The following is a 20,862-nucleotide window of genomic DNA, read 5'->3' as shown; positions in this document are numbered from 1 at the left end:
ACGGAACAGAAGTTACACGACATACAAGGAACATGGGTGCATGGATAGGGTGTGAGTGGGGGACACATTAGCTACCTGAAAATTTCTATTACCTCATTCCCTCCTTGGACCCTACTACACCCTTTAGGATATATCTATATTCATGAGACCATCTATCTGTTCGTAAAGCATCATTTGTTCTTCTTTCTTTATTCGGGAACGGGAACGTGTACTTGGACGGGGAATACAAGCTGTGGCGCACAAGCCGCAAATCGCAGGCCCACATTGCAGACAGAGACAACAACTGAATACTATGACCAATATTATTCCTAGGAATGATAACAATTTCCATCCCCAGGCGGATATTACACTCCAGAGCCAACCGGACCAAGTCCAGGTGTCTGGATTCTGGTGCATCTGATGAGCTATGGTATGGAGCCTCGCTATGGCTTTATACACGGATGGCGCGTTATTAGGAATAAACACGCAACAACTGGATCCGATGACTCTACAAGCCCCGCCCCTATCTGCCAGGATGACGTCAAGGACAAGGCGATTTTGAAGAACAACAAGTCTCATAGCAGACTGTTCCTCGGTCAGGTTACCTAAAGCAAAAGTAGTCTCATTCACTACTGCTTCCAAAGTTCTGGTCAATCTTCGAATTATCTTACTATTTTGGACAGGACCTACAAACCAAAAATATCCTTTAATGTAATCTTTGTACTGATCCCATAATGATTCAGAATAATCGATAACGGGAAGAAGGTCTCTCTTATGTCTTACATGTACAAGGTTTGGATTTCTGTGGTAATCAGGCGGGGCTAGGAAAACAGGTGGCAATAGGAACACAATATAGCACGTCCCATCCCATCCCAATCCAATGGCAGACGTACATAGGCTGTCTGACCACATATAAAATAAGAATGGCGGGAAGCTTTGAAAGTAGACCTTCCTTTATCACTGAATTCGACAACAGTATTACAATCACTGTGTCCTAGATGAACGGAACCATTCTTTCTGACGCATAATTCACCTTTCACTGGCAAGACTGTAATCAACGGCAAGTCCGAATTAGTCTCAGACTGCACATTCAGGATCATGAGGTTAAGTGTAAAATTACCTAATCCATACACTTCATTTTCTAGATCGGTCCCTGTCCTTTGGGGAAGACCTTCTTTGTCTGGGAAACATATTTTATTCATGACTGTATTCAGGTTCCCCCATATCCAATTGCCTTGGGAAACCTTGGACTTACTATCTAGGGAGGACATTAAAGTAAACCATGCACCACATGAACCATTATGCGTGAACGGATAAGGAAAGAGCTCCCTTGTATTTCTGATAGGGAGGGAGTCGGCCACATACCCAGCAATTGGTAGCATTGCTGGTCTGGTGAGAATGGTGTAACATACGGATGAATGTATTGTTGCGCATTGCTAAACGATAGGACAATTCATGGGGAGGCAGGTCACTAAAAGTATGCTCTATAGTATCATTAGAGGAAGCATGTACATGTGAATCAAGAGGAAAGAAAACGTGTAGCATTAAACTTATGCATATAATCGTAAGACTCAGAAGAAACATAGAAATTAATGCGATAATGCATCTGCTGTGCAAAACTTTACAGTACTGTTTTCTCTTTTCGCTACGCCTATCTCTCTGACTACTTGGGTCTATCTTATTCATGTCAGAAACCTGTCTAACCGCTTCACCCGAGGGGGACTTAAACAATTAAACGCTGTCTGACTTACTAGACCTCAACTTGGAACGATACTCCTCTTGGGGAGTTTTCTCTAGCAGGGGGAGTTTAGAGTCAGTCTCTGAAAGTGGGCAGTCCTTAATCGGGATTTCTGGACACAGTCCGTGAAATTTTTTAACGTGGCTTGAGTGCAGCCACCCCTTGCGTCCTTCCAGCTTGACTGCAGTTCTCGTTGACATCAACACCAGCTTTGGCTGCTTCCATCTGGGTTCCAGCGGACTTTTGCTGTCAAAATTCCTCAGACATAATCGCCAGGGATGACTTCATGCGGTTTTACTTGGGTGTTGTCCGGAAAGGCAGCCGTGACCTGTAAACGACAAGATTGTAGTGCAGACATCAAGGAAGCCAAGTAATCTGTCAGCATAGTACTATCAACATCAGTTATGCGTCTGGGCATAGGCGTACCCCACATGTTCGGGGGACGACCAAAAACAATTTCGTACGGAGACAATCCTGTTCTAGAATGGGCTACCATTCGCATGTAAAAGAGTGCAACTGGCAGGGCAACTATCCAATCTACACCTTTTTCTGCACAGATTTTTGCTAGGCGTGTTTTCAGGGTTTGATTATGTCTCTCTACGAGACCTGCGGCTTCGGGATGTCGGACGCAGTGGAACTTCCACTGGTAACCTAACAGGAGTGATACCTGTTTCATAAGCTCGGACGAGAATGGCTGTCCATTATCAGAGTACACGACACGGGGCAAACCATATCGTGCGAAAAACCCACGTACCAGCTGTTTGGCAGTGGTTGCAGCAGTGTAATCGGGGACTGGATATGCTTCTGTCCATCGGGAAAGAGCACATACTACGAGGACATATTTGAATCCTCGGCATCTGTCCATCTGGATATAATCCATCTGGAGGACTTCAAAAGGATGGTCAGGAGGATGAAATCCACCTTGTTCCACGGGAACACCTTTTCCTGGATTGAACTGACAACAGATCATGCAAGTACGCACTTTCTGTTTTGCTGCGGCTCGTAAATGTTTGTTGAACCAGAGATTCTGTAAACTGTCTAACATGGCTTTCTCTCCTAAGTGTGCTGGACTATGTGCTGTATTAATGATGATTTGAACCATAGAGTCGGGGAGGAACCATGTGGCTCTTCCCTTCGTCATCCATCCCTGATCTGTTTGGATCCCTCCTTGTTCAGTCCATTTCTTGATTTTGTCTGGTGTTGCATGTGTCTGTATGTCGAGTACATCTAGAGTGGGATCCTTAACAGTCAGGCAATGTGTCTGTGACGGTACTTCAGTCTTTGTCATGTCAGTCGGTATGTCTGTCTGAGCTATGAGTTTGGCTGTTCGATCTGCCAGGTTGTTACCCTGGGAAATATTGTCAGTAACTTTAGTATGTGCTTTGCACTTCATAATGGCTATGGCTGTAGGCAAGTGTATTGCTTCTAACAGGGCTTGAATGAGAGGACCATGTTGGATCTTGGTACCGTGAGAAGTTAAAAAACCTCTCTCTTCCCAAAGAACACCGAAGTCCTGAACGACTCCGAATGCATACTGTGAATCTGTGTATATGTTTACTTTCTTGTTCTTGGCTAGTATACAGGCTTGGGTCAGAGCAATGAGCTCTGCAGCTTGAGCAGATAGTGTGTCAATACCATGTGTTTCTATGACTTCAGTTTCAGTGGTCACTGCATATGCGGCCACTAACTCTCCTGTGCTTGTTCTCATACATGAACCATCCACGTAAAGTGTCAGGTCTGGGTCGGTCAATGCAATGTCTGTCAAGTCTTGTCGGGGCTTTGTCACTGTATTAATGACTTCTACACAGTCATGTGGTGCTGGATCAATTGTACTCGAGGGTAACAATGTGGCAGGGTTGAGTATGTTGCAGAGTCTGATGTCTATGTGTGGCTGGAAAAGTGTCAGTTCATAACCTGTCAGTCGTGCTATGGTCAAGTGTTGAGTCTGGGTTCGGTTCAGAAGAACTTCCACGGAATGTGGAACCTGTACTGTCAAGGGATGACCTAACACTATGGAATCGCTTTGTCTGATAGCTAGAGCTGTTGCTGCAACTGATTTCAAGCACGCAGGCAGAGCCTGGGCTACTGGATCCAATGTACTAGAAAAATAAGCACAAGGCTTATGGTGTCCTGCTTGATCTTGTGTGAGAACAGATAATGCTGTGCCATCGCGTTCTGTGACAAAAAGTGACAAAAAGTGTAAAAGGTTTGCTGTAACATGGTGTCGCTAAAACTGGTGCCTGACATAAAGCTTTCTTCAAGTCATTAAAAGCTTGCGTATGTTCCTGAGTCCAAGGGAGGACAGTCGAAGTCGCTGCCTCCTGTGTTGTCAACTGTATGAGTGGCTTGGCTAGAAATGCATACTGGGGAATCCATTGTCTGCAGTACGAAGTGAGGCCAATGAAGGCCCGTACTTCCTTTTGTGTCTTGGGTTGTGGCAGATGTGCAATTAACTGGATACGATCTGGTGTCAACTGTCTACCCCTCTTGGACAGCAAGTGTCCAAGGTATACCACTTGCTGGGCACAGAATTGAAGCTTCGAAGGGGACACTTTATGCCCCTTTTCGGCCAGAAAATACAAGACTGTCAGTGACGCGCGCTCGCAGTCACGTTCGGTCCGTGCTGTGATCAACAGATCATCAACATATTGCAGTAGAGCAGTGTCAGTAGGCATATGAATACTGTCTAGTTGTTGTTTCAGTGCTTGGCTGTAAATACTAGGACTTTCCGTGAACCCTTGAGGTGCACGTTTAAATTTGAAGCTTCGGCCATTTAAACAGAACCCGAAAAGGTATTGGCTTTCGGGATGAATGGGGACACTAAAGAAGGCGTTCTTAAGATCGATTACAGTAAAGAACGCAGCTTCGGAATCAATGGCAGTCAATAGTGATGAAATATCTAGGACCACTGGGTACTGTGGTACTATGCATTTATTGAGTTCTCGAAGATCGATCACCAGTCGGTAGACTGGAGGTGCATTTGGGTCAGTTCGTTTAAGAATCGGAATGATAGGAGAATTACATACATTGGAGTCAGTTTCTACGACTACTCCTTGAGCAATGAGCTCGTCAATAATTTTCAGCAAGGCTGCTACAGCCTCGGGTGGCAATTTGTATTGTCTGATTCGGGGCAGTACAACACCTTGCTTGAGTGTGACACGATAGGGAGTAATGTGCATACAACCTACATCAGTTGGACCTTGCGCCCATAAATGCTGTGGAACATTTTTCAATCTTGCATCAAAATCTCTCAACACATAATGACCCTTAAAGTCACGTAAAAATAACCTCACTCCTTCCGGAGAACAACATATAACAGCTCCTAGAGCATTCAGCGTTTTAATACCAAGCAAGTTTTCGGGACATGATTTCGTAAGTAACAGATCTGTAGTACGGGACAATGGACCAACTGCAAGGGGAACTGGCTTTGATACTTCGTTAACAATAGGCTTTCCTGAAAATCCAAGGGAAACATTCTGTGAGCCTGACAGGGGTGCCCCTGGAACCTCGTCATGACTAATGGTAGTTCTGCTCGCCCCTGTGTCAATCAAAAATTTTCTGTCTTTCCCTAATACCTGACTATGTACATAGGGACCCTCTTGATCTCCAGGAACCTCGATAAGGGGCAAGCCAACCTACCTCTCTAGGCTGTTTCATGTGTACTGCTGATAATCGGGGTAATCGGACTGTGCATACTGGTACATTTGCTGTGTGACATGTTGTGTTGCGGCAATGGGTTGGGGTTGGGGTACAGCTACTGTCTGTTGCTGTGCATTCTGTGGAGGTTGCGTATTCTGTGGAATATTCTGTGGAATATTCTGTGGAACGTGTTCTGGTCTAGGCGGACGCGGTCTTTCTTTCGTTTTGCCTGTAGCAATATTGTGTCTTAGAACGGCACATTCATTTATGAAGTGACCTGGCTGTTTACAATAATTGCAATTCCCTTTAACAGGAGCTGCAGAATGACTAGACTGTGTGTTCTGCGTGTTACCTCTCTTCTGACCATCTGCTGGGACGGACTGGGCAACTAGTACTTTCATTTTCGTATCTTTCATACGTCTCTGTTCATGATCGTGTTCTTCTCTAATTCTGTTCTGGTGGTACTGTAACATTTGTAACATTTGGGAAGGAGTATTAGCTTGCCATGTGCTTTCGACTTTCAATACTCTGTTTTTAACCTGTGGTAAGGAATTCTCGACTAATTTGGTCACAAAAAGATGTGGATATGATTTGCTACTTGTTTTCAGGCCACTATTAATAATGAAACATTTCTCGAATCTGGAGTAAAAATCACTAGTGTCTTCGTCTTGTTTCTGTTTGCAGGCTGAGATTGCATCCCAGTCTTCCTTTTTAACCGTCAATAATCTAGGCAAAACTTGTACTAATAATCCTGGTAATGCTTTAGTTTTGTCCCCAAGACCTAAACCTGGGGTACGTGTCTTTTCCTCGTCCTCTAATTCAGTCCAGATAATCTTTTTATCTCCCACCTCCCATTCTTTTTCTTTCCGTTTTTCGTAAATCCCTGCTGGCAACAATACTTTTAACATTTTAAGAATGCCGGAATACGTGTAATCTCCCATCAGTAACATGTCTTTTAATTCACGGTGGAACCCTGCAGGATCTTTATCGTGACAAGGCACTATTTTCTTCATTTCCAATAATTCCATTTTGGTCAAAGGAGTGTATACGAATACGCGTTGAAGCGCAACCCCTGGAATCTGGACGGGATGAACTTCTCGTAAGGGATTCTGTCTGTCTAGGTGATATGGCTGTCTTACTGGGGGTGGAACAGAAACAAAATGTGGAGTCAGGAAAGTTCTGTATTTGTGACGTTGTTCTAGAATGATATTAATTAAATCGGTACCTAGGCCTCTCCATCTTTTTAGGAGTAATTCTTCCAATATATCATATAGGGGTCCTGGATCAGAATGCGGGCTTTCATATAGTGTAATGAGATGTTGGATCATGTACATACCAGCTAGTCGCTGTTCGTCTGGGGAAAGGCTCAAAAACGTTTGTGCTACTGAATCATCTTTATATATACTGTCATTCCCAGCCCATTGGACTGCTGACCGGGCTAGTTCCTGATCACGCATTGAACTAAGTTCATGGTAACCTATTCTTTCTTTCAGTATTTTATCAGTGCCTTGGAATACATGTTCAAGAGAACATTGCTCTGGTATGGGGGAAAGGAAACGTTTCTTGTTTTCTAGACGAATGGGTCTGTCAAAAGGTCTGTCAAAAGAATACTGTTTAGGAAGTTTCACTCTACCTACGTACGCTATTGTGCCTTGATTTTCTACTGGATTGTCTATTTCTTCCTCCTCTGAGGATTCATTCTTGTCTGACTCGGCTTCCCTTTCAGCCTTCTGTTTGTCATGCATCGTTACTATTTCTTTACAGGTCTTTCTGTACATGGCATCTATGCAATTTTGTTTATCATGTTTACAATCTGCAATATTATTACTCCATTTCATCAGTGCATCCATCTCTTCTTTGAAAACACCTGGCCGATCTCGTTCCCTTATCAAACAATTAATCAAGAATCGTAATATTAAACCTTGTGTCTCAGCCTTCTGATATGCCATGGCCTCGCGAATACATTCTGGTCTCTCCCCTGTTCTAATAAAATGATATATATTGTCTAGATGGTTTGTCATTTCTGGTAATAGCATCAAATAATCTGTAACGCGTCGTAGACGTAACGAGGCTAACATCATGTCTCCTTCCTTGCCAGGTACTGGGTCAGATCTACAATCTGTAATATACTGTCTAAGGTTTTCATATGTGACCGCTTTCGGTGTACGTTGAAATGCTAATTCTCTGACTGTCATTCGTTTAATTTGTGGCGGGGTGCGAAGGTGGCCTCCTACGGCACCTCCTGAGGCGGAAGCGAGGGCATGAACTGACTGGGTTGTAGCTGTTGAGGTCATGGCGGGTATAAGAGGCATATGTAATGGGGGTGGACTCTGGGTTGCAGCTGTCGCAAAAGGATTGAGAGGACCAATAGTAGGGGGAAAAGTAGTAGGGGGGCCAGTAGCAGTAGCAACAGCAGTAGGGGAAGTGACAACAGGCGCGGGAAGCGAGTCTTGGAGACGTGGAGGGGTCGTGGCTTGAACAGACGGAGCAGGCTGCGGTACATTATTAACGGGTGGTACGGGTACATTGGTATATGCTGGAGCTACGCCATCTAAATAGGAAGAAAGGAAAATGTCTGCTGCGGTCTGTTTGTGACGGAGTTTAGTCGGAACCAATGGTGGTGGCAAGTTACGGGGTACTTCCGGGGTCGCCTTGGGCAGGCCCTCGGCAAGAACTGGATACATGCCTGTAATGAGTGCATTTCTTTGACGGTCTAATTGTTCTAATCTGACTTGTTCGCCTTCTTCTAGTAACTCTTTCTCTCTAGCTTTTTCGGATTCTTCTTTACTTTTCTCTGCTTTTCTGAATTCTTTCTCTGTTCTTCTATGCGATTCTTTACGCCACAATTCTATGGCATCTTTCTGAGATTGTCTGGCTTTCTTTTTCCACAATGCTTCTTCTACTTTCATGATGCATTCAGCATCCCATGTCCCTGAGACAGGCCATCTATACTTCTCTTCCAGGTCCTTGGTGTAGTCCACCCATAAATCCAAATACAGCACGGCATCTAAGCCATGCTTGTGGTACATAAAATATCCTGGAGTGTCCCTCGGCGGGACGGGAACTGCTTCTTCGAGTATCCCTTTCCAAGTTCCTATCTGACGTAATTTCGAGAACAGTGGCATGATTGGAGTGATTCGGACGTGAACACAATAAACACAGTAATGAACAGCAAACAATCATTCACCCCACGACATTAAAACACATTAAAACATTTCAGACTGAAACCTGGTACATAGAAAACACATATTCTGAAAATCTCGAGATAATACTGAATAACTAGATGCACTGCTGAAACAGTGCAGACAATACCGGTCCCATAAAGAGACACGTCGGACCGTATTCACCTAAGTGAACACGTCTGGACCAGGTCTGTGTACCCAAACCTGTCTTGACCAGGCACAAATCAATGAACCCGTCTAGATGCGTTCCCAACAACGGTACTCACCGGGAAGCAAGAAACTGAAGGCCTCGGAAACTGGACTGGACTGGACTGCTACTACATCTGACTGCCACGCATCACGCTACCATGCATGCGCTTCGGAACAGGTGGGCCTACGGACACCTCGGACCTTGCTCTCTCGACTAGGGCTCTGGTCGGGATCCTCCGCATTCCTCACCGCCTCGTCTGGACGTCGGACCGCAGTCTCCGTCTCCCCCGTGGGCCCGAGGGAAGATAGCAGGAAAACCCGCAAACGTGCACGGTTTCCGTCGCGGCTGTAGAAGGGGTCAAAGCTTGCGTGACTTCGCCAGCGAGTGGGGAAGGGGGGTTCCTGTTCGGGCGCCAAATTATGTGGTAAATTAATTTTACTGTATCATTTTTCCATATAATTATCAATAAAGGACAGCTCATTCAAATGAGAGGCAGAGTCCGTGGGATCTGAGTCATACGGGCTTTAATGGAAAATCCTCGAGGATTGGATATCATGTTCCATCACCTCTAAGGTTCAGGAAGGGACATTCAACGTTTTATTAGCATTACACATTATATATAGTAAAATGGTACAATTGAAACCAATACAGTAGGCGTAACAGGTGAAAAGAGAGAGATAAGAACACATGTGCGTAACAGGAGGCGTGTAAAAAGGCATACACATGGGCGTGCACTGGACATGTCAGAGAAACGTCACAAGAAAACGTCACATGTGGGTGGATGCATAGAGAAAGTTGCAGGATCAGCAGAAACCTATGACCTGAATGCGCGCGCAACTGAGCATGACGTGGAACTGGGGAGAACTGGGGGCTTTGACTTTAGCACTAGTGGAGGAGACTGGTGTCTGGGATGTCAGGGCAACCTGTACCTATAACATATCTGGTATCTCATGTTTGGAAGATGTAGTGTCTGAAGTAAAAGGTCTCTCGGGCAGAGGCCGTTCAATACTGAATGCTAGTGCGTGCATACGTGTCTTGGTGCAACGTGCGGAGCCATGGGCCTACCATGGTAACGGGTTCAGTAAATCACTTGCAAGGAGGACAGGAAGGCCGGGCCCTTTGCTCTGCAGCCGGGTAGATGTTTACCTATTTCACTAGACTGGAATGTGTTTTCGAGGAGGCTGAGCAGATAATGTAGGCAAAATACGCTTTTGGCAGGCAGTCCAGGCCGAGCCGGGCACCGTTTCGCTGGCAGGAAGTAAGGCAGGGGTCAGGGATGCATACAGCTTTCGGAGACGGGAGAGATGAGGCTCGGGGCCTCGTTTAAGGGCCTAGCTCGACTGGGCCAGGAAACATGGAGAAAACGTGTGCGAGATTCAAAAGTGCACCATGTAAAGACGTTGGCACCATGTGCCTAGAAGCCTAATTAACGGGATTTCTTTGCATGACTGGATAGCCAACATGTTAAGGATGGACGCAAATGTATTTGCGTCTTTCTAGCATGTACGGAACAGAAGTTACACGACATACAAGGAACATGGGTGCATGGATAGGGTGCGAGTGGGGGACACATTAGCTACCTGAAAATTTCTATTACCTCAGATGAAGTAACAAGGACCCTCAACTGTGCCCTACAATAGTAAGTACCATTCACGTATTAGTAGTGTTGCATAATATGTACATGATGAGTTTCTTAATCCTGATAAGCTGACCAGCAACTTTTAAATTGTTTATGTCTACTGATGTTACAGGCAAAGTAATACCCATCCATTTTTTATCCAATTGAGGAAAGAAGAGTTCTCCAAATCTATGAGCAATCATTTACAAATCCATTTACGGACATAAGGCATATTTTCACCTAATAAAAACCTTAATATGGCCAACTCGCAACAAGAAAATTGGCAGACGATCTCACCTTGTTGAGCTCTCTACCTATACACATCAGACAGAAAAATGAAGAATTAATATTATGCTGATAGCAGTGGTTGGTGCTCTAAATTGTAACAAGCAGGTGAGACGAGGCACTGTGAGATAAAGACATTTGTCCAGGATCACTTAAAGTGGTCAAGTTGCATCTTTACTTTTTCCTCTGCTTTGCAGCATATTCATATAGACTATCACTTTTACTCTTTCACCTGTCATATACTCCAATTCCTCCTCCATACCCTCTAATCCCTCCTTTTCTGCTGTGTGCCATGTCATCCCTCTCTCCTGTCTCACACCTTTTCTCTCCCTATACTTTATGATATTTCTCAAACCATCACTCTCCTTTTAACCTCTATTTCACACACAAGTGAAATCAATTTAGGCTTTGTCATCCTCTCGTTTTAATCTCCTTCTTAATTTAAAAAGTAAGAACTATGCACAGCAAGTACCAATGCAACACAAACTGGATACGAACAAATACCGCTTGAGCCCAACACCCAATCAAAATCATTTAGACTCCTATGTAAAGGAACATCCACCATATGAAACCATAAAATACACCACAGAGACCTTAAGGGAGCACTCAAAGACTCACAACAAACATCTAGAACAATAAGGGCACTGTTTGACCTGGCATCATTGGCATGGATTCCCCCTGTATTTGTTGCCTTTGCCTCTTGTTATTTTTGCTGTGTGTTGGACTTTGTATTTGTTGGTCTAGATACTTTGGGCACTTTGCCACTGCTGTTCAGTACCAAAGTGCAAGTGCTCCCTGTAAATTGTTGTATGGATTGGTGATTCCATGATTGGCATAGTTGATTTACTAGTCAGTCCCTAGTACACTGCACTGTGTGTGCCCAGGGCCTGTAAATTAAATGCTGCTAGTGGGCTGCAGCATTGATTGTGCCACCCACACAAGAAGCCTGTAAATGTAACTCAGACCTGCCACTGCAGTGTCTGTGTGCAGTTTGGTACTGTCATGTGAACCTGGCAAGTGCACCCACTTGTCAGGCCCTAACCTTCCCTTTCTTTACATGTGAGTCATCCCTAAGGTAGGCCCAAGGTACCCCTATGGGCAGGGTGCAGTGTATGTGAAAGGTAGGACATGCCCTGGTGTGTTTGGCATGTCCTGATAGTGAAATACTGCCAATTTTGTTTTTCACTATTGAAAGGCTATCTGTCCCATAGGATAGAATTGGACTTCATTTATAACACCTTATAAATGTAACTTACCATTGGGACAAGAAAGGAAGTTACAGTTTAGTATGCCTGAACTCAGAATATAAATATGCACCTTTTAGTGAGGATGATTTTTACATTCTGTGTTTGAAAATACCACTTTTATAAAGTAGGTATTTTCTTGCCTAGCCATCCTGTGTGGCTCTGTTAGGTTTGTGTATTGACTGTCTGGCTTTGGAGTGAGTGGGGCTGGGGATGTGCATTCTGTTCAGACAGCCCCTCGGGAGATGAGGTGTGTCCTGCCTTTCCTGGGTGAGTCAGGGGCTGGGCTGAATAGATCTGGGCTGTATTCAGAGTAAGGGAAAGAGATTTCTTTCACACCTGAATGGGTCTGGTCTGCCTTTGACAATGCTGTCTCTACCTCCTGCCAGAAAGCTGCACCAGAGAGGACAGAACTGAGAACAGAGGATTTTGTGCTATAAAAAGTGGGGCCAGACCCCAGACTTTTAGATTACTTCTGGGATTTAAGAGGAACATTTGCCAAGGAGAGGAGCTAGAGAAACTGATCAGAAGTACTGCCCCTTTGCTGTGTGATGCAGTGGCTGTTTCTGCCAAGTAAAGGACAAGAACGTTGCTGTGTGGTGTGTCTCCTGCATGAGGAAGATCTCCAAGGGTTTGAGCTAGAGCTTGCCTCCTGTTTTGAAGTCTCAAGGATACAAAGACTTCACCCCCAGCTCCGCTGAACTCCCTTGCTGAGAATTCTGACCCTCCAAGAGGAGCCTGTTGCTGTTCTGGGCCTCTGGAGGTTGTTTCTGTTGTTGGGAGCTGGAAAAATAACTCAAAGAAGAGAAGCAGTAGCGCGAGGCATCCGTACTTGTTTCCGATGCATCACCGTAGAAACCGACGCAGCGCCTCTCCGCAGTTGGGGAAATCACTGCACGACGCATCAAGTACACCGATCTACAACGGCCGAGATCACTGCACCGATTCCAATGCAGGCCCTGCTGTGCAGCTGCAAGAACGAATGTATTGTGTGACTTCAGCTGAAGAAATTAACGCAGCGTCATTGCCACCGCCGCATCGAGAACCTATGCATCCCCGATCCTCACGCATCGCACCAGGGCGCCAAGTCGACATCAACATTGGGCCCATAGTAAGAAACTGACGCATCACTACCCTGCACAGTAAGAAACCAACACATCACCTCCCCTTCAGTAAGGAACCAACGCATCACCTCTCCTGCGTGGCGGTGAGGAACCGACCTATCACCTTCCCTGGAGTAAGGAACCCATGCATCACCTTTCCTGCGCATAAGGAACCGACGCATCACCTTCCATGCGGCTGTTTTTGTTTATGATTTTGACGCATCCAAGGTACTTTGTGTTGAAAGTGTTGCATCTTTAGCTTGCTATGGACCTAACTGTTTCTCCCTTTTGAAAGTCGCATTTGTATTACTGTATTGTGGATTTGTGTCATTGTGGTCTTGTTTGGTTAGATAAAGATTACTTATATTTCTAAACTGGTGTGGTGTCCATTTGTAGTGTTTTCACTGTATTAGTGTATGTTTGAACAAATGCTTTACACACTGCCTCTAAGATAAGCCTGTCTGCCCATACCAAACTACCAAGGGGATGAGCAGGGGTTATTTTAGAAGTGTTTCTCCCTTACCCTTACTATGAAGAAGGGTCCCTATTTGGACATAGGTAAAATCCATTGCCAACTAGAGACCCCTATTTCTAACAGGCACAAAATATCATCCCATTAATAACATCACTCATCGCATGAGCAGCCCCACTTCTCCATGGAAGCAACCTAGCTATAATCCACCACCCCATCTAAAATACATGGTATCTTATAAGAAGCATACATTTCCTATAAAAAGTAGCAACCAGTCCTTCATGGGAAGTATTTAGTACTCTTTACCACCCTACCCCTCCCACTTTGGTCTCTCCCATCCCTCACATAAAAAACTCTTACAGACAAATACCGGGGTAAAGTGCTGGCCCCATAAAGTGTTGGTCTGGTTGCACCCTTAGATGACATACACCCGTACAGTGTGCTCTTTTTATTTCTTTTCATTTAACCTCTCTGGTGAAACTTTTCATCACAGAAACCACAATGGAGAACTTTGTTAACCTTCTTACAAATAAAATCAAATTTGAAACTACTGAAGGGGAAAGAAGCTTGGTCTTGGGCGGTCGAGCAGTGACCTGCCTGAAAGTGTTTTTTAAAGCGCCATTATAGTCATTCGCTGTGAGTGAAATAATCAGGCACATAAAATGTCAGCTTGACATGGAGACAAATAATACTGTATTTTTCAAAATCGATTCAGATCTGATGGTTTCCAGGGTGATATATTAAAGATGTGTCTGAACTGCTCGGTTGCGTTTCAGCTGCCAAAAACGAGGATTAAATGTTTCCGAGGTGTTTGGAGGCTGCCGTCGACACGAAAACAAGAGCGCGCATCCTTTCTTATCAAAACGCCCTGGAATCGTTAATGCGAAGACGGCAGTATTAGGTATTGTTTATGTGGCACAATGCCCATGCGTGGAATATTGCATAAACCAGTGATAAGCACACATTTATTTTTCCATTCCAAAGTGCCCATAACAAAATTCATCCCCTGATAGGATTTTCGCTCGAAGGAAATTTCAATCGTTCAACATGGCGTAATAATGGTGGGCATTTCATATAAAGACCATAATGCAGGGTATTAGGTGAGATTATATCAACCTAAACACAATTTCCCCATGGGCCTAAAAACCAGGGGCTTTTGTCTCGATTTCGCTGTGTCAGAAAGTGGGTTATTGATTAGATACATGAAAGGCATAAAAACGGATTAAACAGACCCTGATTAGGTCTAAAGACATTCCGCTCAAGCCTTGGTAGCTGTGACATAAGCAGCAGGGAATTCTCCAGAGCAAGTTAAGTTCAAATTGTATCAACAACTTTAAAGTCGAGAAAATTCATTTCGAAACACCAGAATAATTTAATTAGCAGCAGACCCCAAAACAATCAAAATAAGATGATGGGAACCATAGGTATGAATGTTTAAAGTTTGAGGCAAAAACTATGGACATCATTTAGGCGTCACAAGGGGTTGCAGCTGCGATCCCTGGTTTGCTCCTTGTGACCTCTGGCATTGCCTTGCGACCCCTGTTCTCAGAGGTGGAAACAACAGTGCCTAGAACAGAGGCAGCTCCTCCGTTATGTTTGGAGATCTATTTTTCTTGGTTATCTGTCACATTTCTTATTACTCGAATAGTGTAAGTAAGTAAACTTTTATTGTTTTAGGTTAATTAAAACCGTTACAAAAATACATTTGAGCACGTATCCTCAGGTGAAAGTTAAAAGAAAAATTTAAAAACAAGAAACCTTTAGTTATAAAAGAGGTAGTACTAAAAACAGTGGGGTATGGGAGGTGACCATTGTTCGTTTCGTCTTGTCTTGGCCATAACTCCTTAGGTCTAATCTGGGCCGAAATCTTGGATTGTTAGTTTCAGCTCCACCAGTTTCAGGAATTTCACCAGCTTTCCATTTAGTGTCGGAAGACCTGGATCAAAACAAGCGAGAACTGCTTGTCTGCGTGTGCGAATTCTTTGTTCATTAAGGGAAGTTTTTAGCAGGGCTGCTCTTTCCCCTTTCAACCTCGGGCAGGTGCATAGCAGATGTTCAAAGTCTTCATTCCCTGAGCCGCACAGCCTACATTTTGTCCCGCAGTTCCTCTCAGCCATGGTTGTAGATGTGGTATGGCTGGTAGAATTCCTAGCCTATGTTTTAAAAAGGCTTCTTTAGTTTTCCTGCCGTACCCCAGACCAAAGTACGCTTGAAGCCCAGGTGATTTGTATGTGCATAGAGTCATCCAGGCGTGATGCCTGTGGGAAAAGGTAGCTTTATCTTCCACGTGCGAGTGTCTCTTTATGCTCTTATTTACTACGTACTTAAATTGCGCATGCAATAGTGGAGTTTTCCATAATTCTTTCAGTCCTGTGACAGTCAGGGACTCCTCCAAGTATTTTTTCGCCGGCATTTTGGAGAAGCTGCTCAGGTCTTGCCAGAGCTGATGGCTCAATGTATTTTCTGGTGCGTTCTTTATTTTGTGCCAGAACTTTATATATGACCCTCTTCGTGCAAGCATTTGGCAGGTCAGTCCAAATTCTAACCGGATCTGGGCTTGTGAGGTATAGGTTGGCAGGTTAAAAAGGAGTCTGTAGGCCTTTGAAATAATCAAATAGTGAGTTTATGTTATTCACTAATAGTGTGATACAAATGGAGTATAATGAGCTGGAATAGGACCCTATCTGACAGCTAAAGGTAAGTAAAAAATGCTTTTGAATGTATTTGGTATGCATGCTTGCTGGTCAGTGTGTTTATCTGAGAGAATGCATGAGTGCGTGTGTGTTTAAGCATTTGTGTGTGAGTGAAAGTAAAGGTCAAATGGTGTGTGATGTCACTTCTACTACCCGTGGCATTTTCGGTGAATTAACTCCATGGTGAAAACACTTAGAAAATAAATTACCAGTGCTAAGTCTCACTTTGCAGTTGACCTGGACACAGGTGAGTATTCAGGTTGACCACAATGGAGTGGAAGTTGAATACGAAAGCGGTTTGCCCCCATATAATTTCCTGATCAGTACATTTCTTGTATGGCAAAGTCTTCCAACTTAGCAATGTCCAGGGTTGAAGTGGTTGAAGGTTGCCTTTTGAAGGGTCCATCAGATGATGCCATTGGTTTTGGCACAGAAATCTTTAAGCAAGACAAAGCTGGATTTGATAGACTTCAAAGTCACTTTACTGCTGCAATAGACATGTTGCCTCTGCTCAGTTTGTGATTTTACCTTCATAGTTATGTTTTGGTTCTCAAAATCCACCCGAGGAGTAAGGTAGAAAACTGTAGCTTTGTCTCACAAGTCACAAGCATGGAAACCATTACTGTTTGTTCCACTGAACACAATGTCAGCACAACACAAAGGTCCCAGTGGGGCAAACCCAGCATTTTCAGTCACTCTGGGTGACCCCTCCTGGGCCATCCTCAGGACCATGTCCAAGTCGTCCAGAGGTATACAAATACGTCACAATTTCTTTTACAGCTAGTGACATGTTATTTCTGCGCTCTTTTGTAGACCCCTAGTCCTCAGAGCAGACTTCAAGACACCAGGTCTCTCCCTCCATCTACTCCTCCTGCAGTGTCCTGTCTTCTATGGTCTGCCAAGTCCAATTAGAGGGAAAAGTCATTTTGATTTTCGTGTCCCCAGAGCAAACGAGGTCAGCCATTTTGAACTTGGAGACTAGTTCCAGTCCCTAGGTGACAGCATGTGCTAGGAGTACTTCTCTCATATTCTGCCAATAGGGCCTTATTTATTCTAGGATCTGAGGTCGTTGTGAGATGCCTGTCCCTGTACATGAGCCAGTAATTGGAAAGTTGTCCCACACAATCCTGTCTACATTTTCTCTCTATACCCACAACCTTTTGAAGCACTTCATCTTTGTACAAATTCCTTGAAGCCCACATTTAAAATGTCCAATCCTTTTTTCCTCTGGAGGCGGTCTGGCTCTTCTTAGCCATGTCTCAGTTTTCACGAGGCATCCTGCTCTGTGCCAGAATAAACATCTGATTCTCCCTCCTGCTGGGCTTGAAGCCTGAAAGAGTAGGAGGGCTCTGAGAATGAACATGAACAGATCAAATCAGCCTCATTTGGCATCTCTAAGTCAAAAGAGAAAGTGTGAAGATTTACATTTATTCTGCCAACTGTGCCAATACCCCCTAGCATAGCTATTCCTTGCTAAATGGTTACACTAAACCAATAGGCTTACATTTCACACTTTATTGTAACATTAGCATATAAAAATGCTTTTCTGCATGATAAAGTCACTTTCCCTTCCCATAAATCACTGCACTGCTTTTAGGCCACAGGTCAGCTAGAACACAATATTGCTCTGTGCAGCCATACGTTTTATATATTTTTTTTAATCAACCCCTCAAATACTCCAATTTCTTACATTGGTGCTCAGCGGTGTGATTCAGTACTTCTGTTTGTGCAGTGCCACTCAGTGATTTGTATAAAACTAAAAAATCCCTTCGTAAAAGCTGACATCAATTTTTTGATTATTTAAATGTGCCTTTATTTTTAATTGGCCAATATTCTTTTTTCAAAACTTTGCTTGTATCTGCTTATTTTACACCTCTGATTTTTGTAAGACTGGAGGTGAATCCGAGCAACAGCGAAAGCCTCACTGTGGAAGAGCTGAACAAGTTGTGTAATGAAGGAGGGCGGGAGCTAACAAAAAACTCCAAGAACCAGGAGTATCAGATAGCCCTCAGGGCCTTGAAAGAGGTCTCCATGTTGTAGTCTCATCACAGGGGGAAGGAGGATGATGGTGTAGAAGAAGAGGAAGGAATAGAGGAGGACGAAGAGAATATGCTGGTAATTGCTCCAGAGCAGAGATGAGGGATTAGGAAGCATGGTCCCTTGTTGTGTCAAGGGCAGGGAGTAGTGTGTCCTCCCACATCCTGATCTCTGAAAAGTTGGAGGACAGGAAAGCTGAGAGAGAGCTGAGGCTGTAAGTAGACACTCTGCCCATGGAGGAGAAATAGCAATTCATGGCAGAGAGGAAAGATGAAGCAGATGCAGCTAAGAACTAGACTAAGAAGCCTGGAGGGCCGTATAGTCCAGTGAAAATGGTGGCAGAAACACAGAGGTGCCAGAGGAGATAAAAGTGTCACATCCCCAAAGACCTGGTGCATAGCTCTGTGCTGGAGGGATGACATTGATAAGGCATTTGAGGTAGCTTTATCCGAGAGGAGGATTGAGGGGCTTGTCTCTGGAAGCATATGGAAGCCACTGGAAGGGATACCCTACTGGCCCTAGCTAAGGATGGCAGGGTGATGTACGTCCCCATGAAAAAAGCCCTTGTTTTCAACCCCAGAGAATATTCACTTGAAGTTTAGAAGCATTGAGAAACTGTCTAACTACTTCTGGGTGGATTTTGTTGATTACCCCAGTAAGGTACTAGATGGCTGGGCGAAGAGCATCACAATGAGGGACTATGATGGACTCTATAATCTGTTCACAAGAGAGCACATTTTCAGTCATTGCTTTGCAGGGCTGTGGCATCAGCTATTTTTTTCAAATCTCATTGTGCCCAAAGAGTTTGAAAAAGAGGCAGAACCAGTACCATAGTACCAGAGTGTCAACGAAGAAATGGGGGATGACCCCAAGAAAGGTGTACAGGGTTCCCTACCAATAGAAGGATGGGGGTAACAGGAAATACCAATATGAGTTCCCTAAAGCTCCTAAAGAGTTTTGAAGTGAAGGATCCCCATTCTGATCTCGAGTAGATGAAGGGCTTTGAGACCAGGTGTCATGATGGACACCAGAACCCCAGGCTTCAGCAACGCACTGTCGTCAATCTCAGTTTAGGATCCAGCTTCCCCACCTAAAACTCAATGACATCTACTATTCCTCCATAAAATGTTATAAGTCAGAAGATAAACTTTCAGCTGGGCTGAACCTGGTCCTTACATCCGACAAGCGCTCCATCGCAGTTCGCCTTCACTTTTGAGTGTGACCTGGTCTAGTGCGACCAGATGACCACGGTTGGACCTTTCTGCTTTTTGTCCCTATATTTAAATTAAGTTTTCAAAATTGAAGAGCCTGATTCGCCTTGCGTCCTCTGTACTCATGGCAGAGACCCTGCAGTCGTGGGGGAGTCTCCACACTTGGGGTGGAATCTCCACAGTGATAATTCTCATTGCAGAGATTCCGCCCGAGTGGGGAGACTTCCCCACGACTGTGGGGTCTCTGCCACAAGTGATGAGGCCCTTTTTGAATCAAGCCCTATATCCCCAAATGTACTCATTGGACATTTGATGTTTTAGTTTAATTGTATTTAATAGAATTGACTCTAATTTTCAATATTGGTTTGGAATTTTCTTGTATTGTGTTTTCTCTGTATTACTCTTTAAGTACTGCAGAAATACTTTACACATTGACTCTTAAATTAAGCCTAAATCATTTGTGCCAAATTACCAGAGGGTCAAGAACAGATTTATTTATTTACCTTTGTGGTTCACCCCAACAAGGAGCGTGTTTGTTATTTGAGAAGGGTTCTCACTCCCCTCAACTAATTCTTTGATTTGTCACATTTGTAATGGGCTGATTGTGATTTTGCAATATTGCTTGTTTGTGTATAGGAATAAGTGCCAGTGCTTGCTTGGTGACCAATCCTGCATGTTTTTAAATGTGGATACCCCTCACTATGTTAGAATTATTCAAAATATGTGATATCATGAAGTAAAAATAACCATCTTGTTCAGTAGTTAAGTCAACAATCCATGATAGTTAAATAGGGCTTTATGGTCTGATCATTGTGATTTTACTTTTGCAGAGGAAACTACATTTGAGGCTGGAATCAAAGTTCAGATACACAGTCAGTCTGAACCTCCTTTTGTCCAGGAACTTGGCTTTGGAGTTGCCCCAGGATTTCAGACGTTCGTGGCCACACAGGAGCAAAGAGTAAGTCGACATTAAAGTGTTCAGCAAACATTATGCCTTGAGAAAAGTCTAATCTGGTAGCGATAGTGATCTGTAGATGAGGTGATTGTGTGTATATAGTTATAATAAGAAGGTAGGTAAACACGGGATAATCAGCTAGTATACGGTTTCCCACATTGTGATACTGTTCACATATGGCGGGTCACTGTTTAATTGATCTTGTAAATGTGTGGAATTTGCAGCTTGGTAATAGAAGGGAGCAGCCAAACCCATGGATCATGTTTTTGAACACTGCTGACATTACATTATGCATTTGTTAGTCGACTAGTTTCATGCCCAAACATGTTTATGACAATTGCCCAGGTTAGCAGCTGTTGAAGTATATTTCCCTCGTACTCAGAAGCTTTCAACCATCGCGAAGAATATACTTATGTTCCTGCCATTCCTTTAATAGGATGGGCTTGTAGTTAGAGAATGGGCCTATCAATGCATAACTTGAGGCCTGACCAAAGCAATAGCATAGCAGTAGTGTCA

The 20,862-nt window shown here is 44.0% G+C and overlaps 1 protein-coding gene across 1 annotated transcript in view; it reads left to right on the top strand.

Moving 5' to 3' along the window:
- LOC147716912 (acid-sensing ion channel 2-like) overlaps positions 1-20,862 on the top strand; it is a 1,907,803-nt gene that overhangs the window by 1,025,048 nt on the left and 861,893 nt on the right. The window contains exon 3 of the mRNA XM_086923796.1: positions 20,222-20,349. Coding sequence (XP_086779922.1) covers positions 20,222-20,349 — 128 coding nt within the window. The remainder of the gene's footprint in view (positions 1-20,221; positions 20,350-20,862) is intronic.

The sequence above is a fragment of the Lissotriton vulgaris genome, chromosome 5, assembly GCF_964263255.1.
Source record: "Lissotriton vulgaris chromosome 5, aLisVul1.2, whole genome shotgun sequence".
Taxonomy (NCBI): domain Eukaryota; kingdom Metazoa; phylum Chordata; class Amphibia; order Caudata; family Salamandridae; genus Lissotriton; species Lissotriton vulgaris.
Note: the sequence above shows the minus strand (reverse complement) of the source record. Positions and strands in the feature narration are given on the sequence as shown.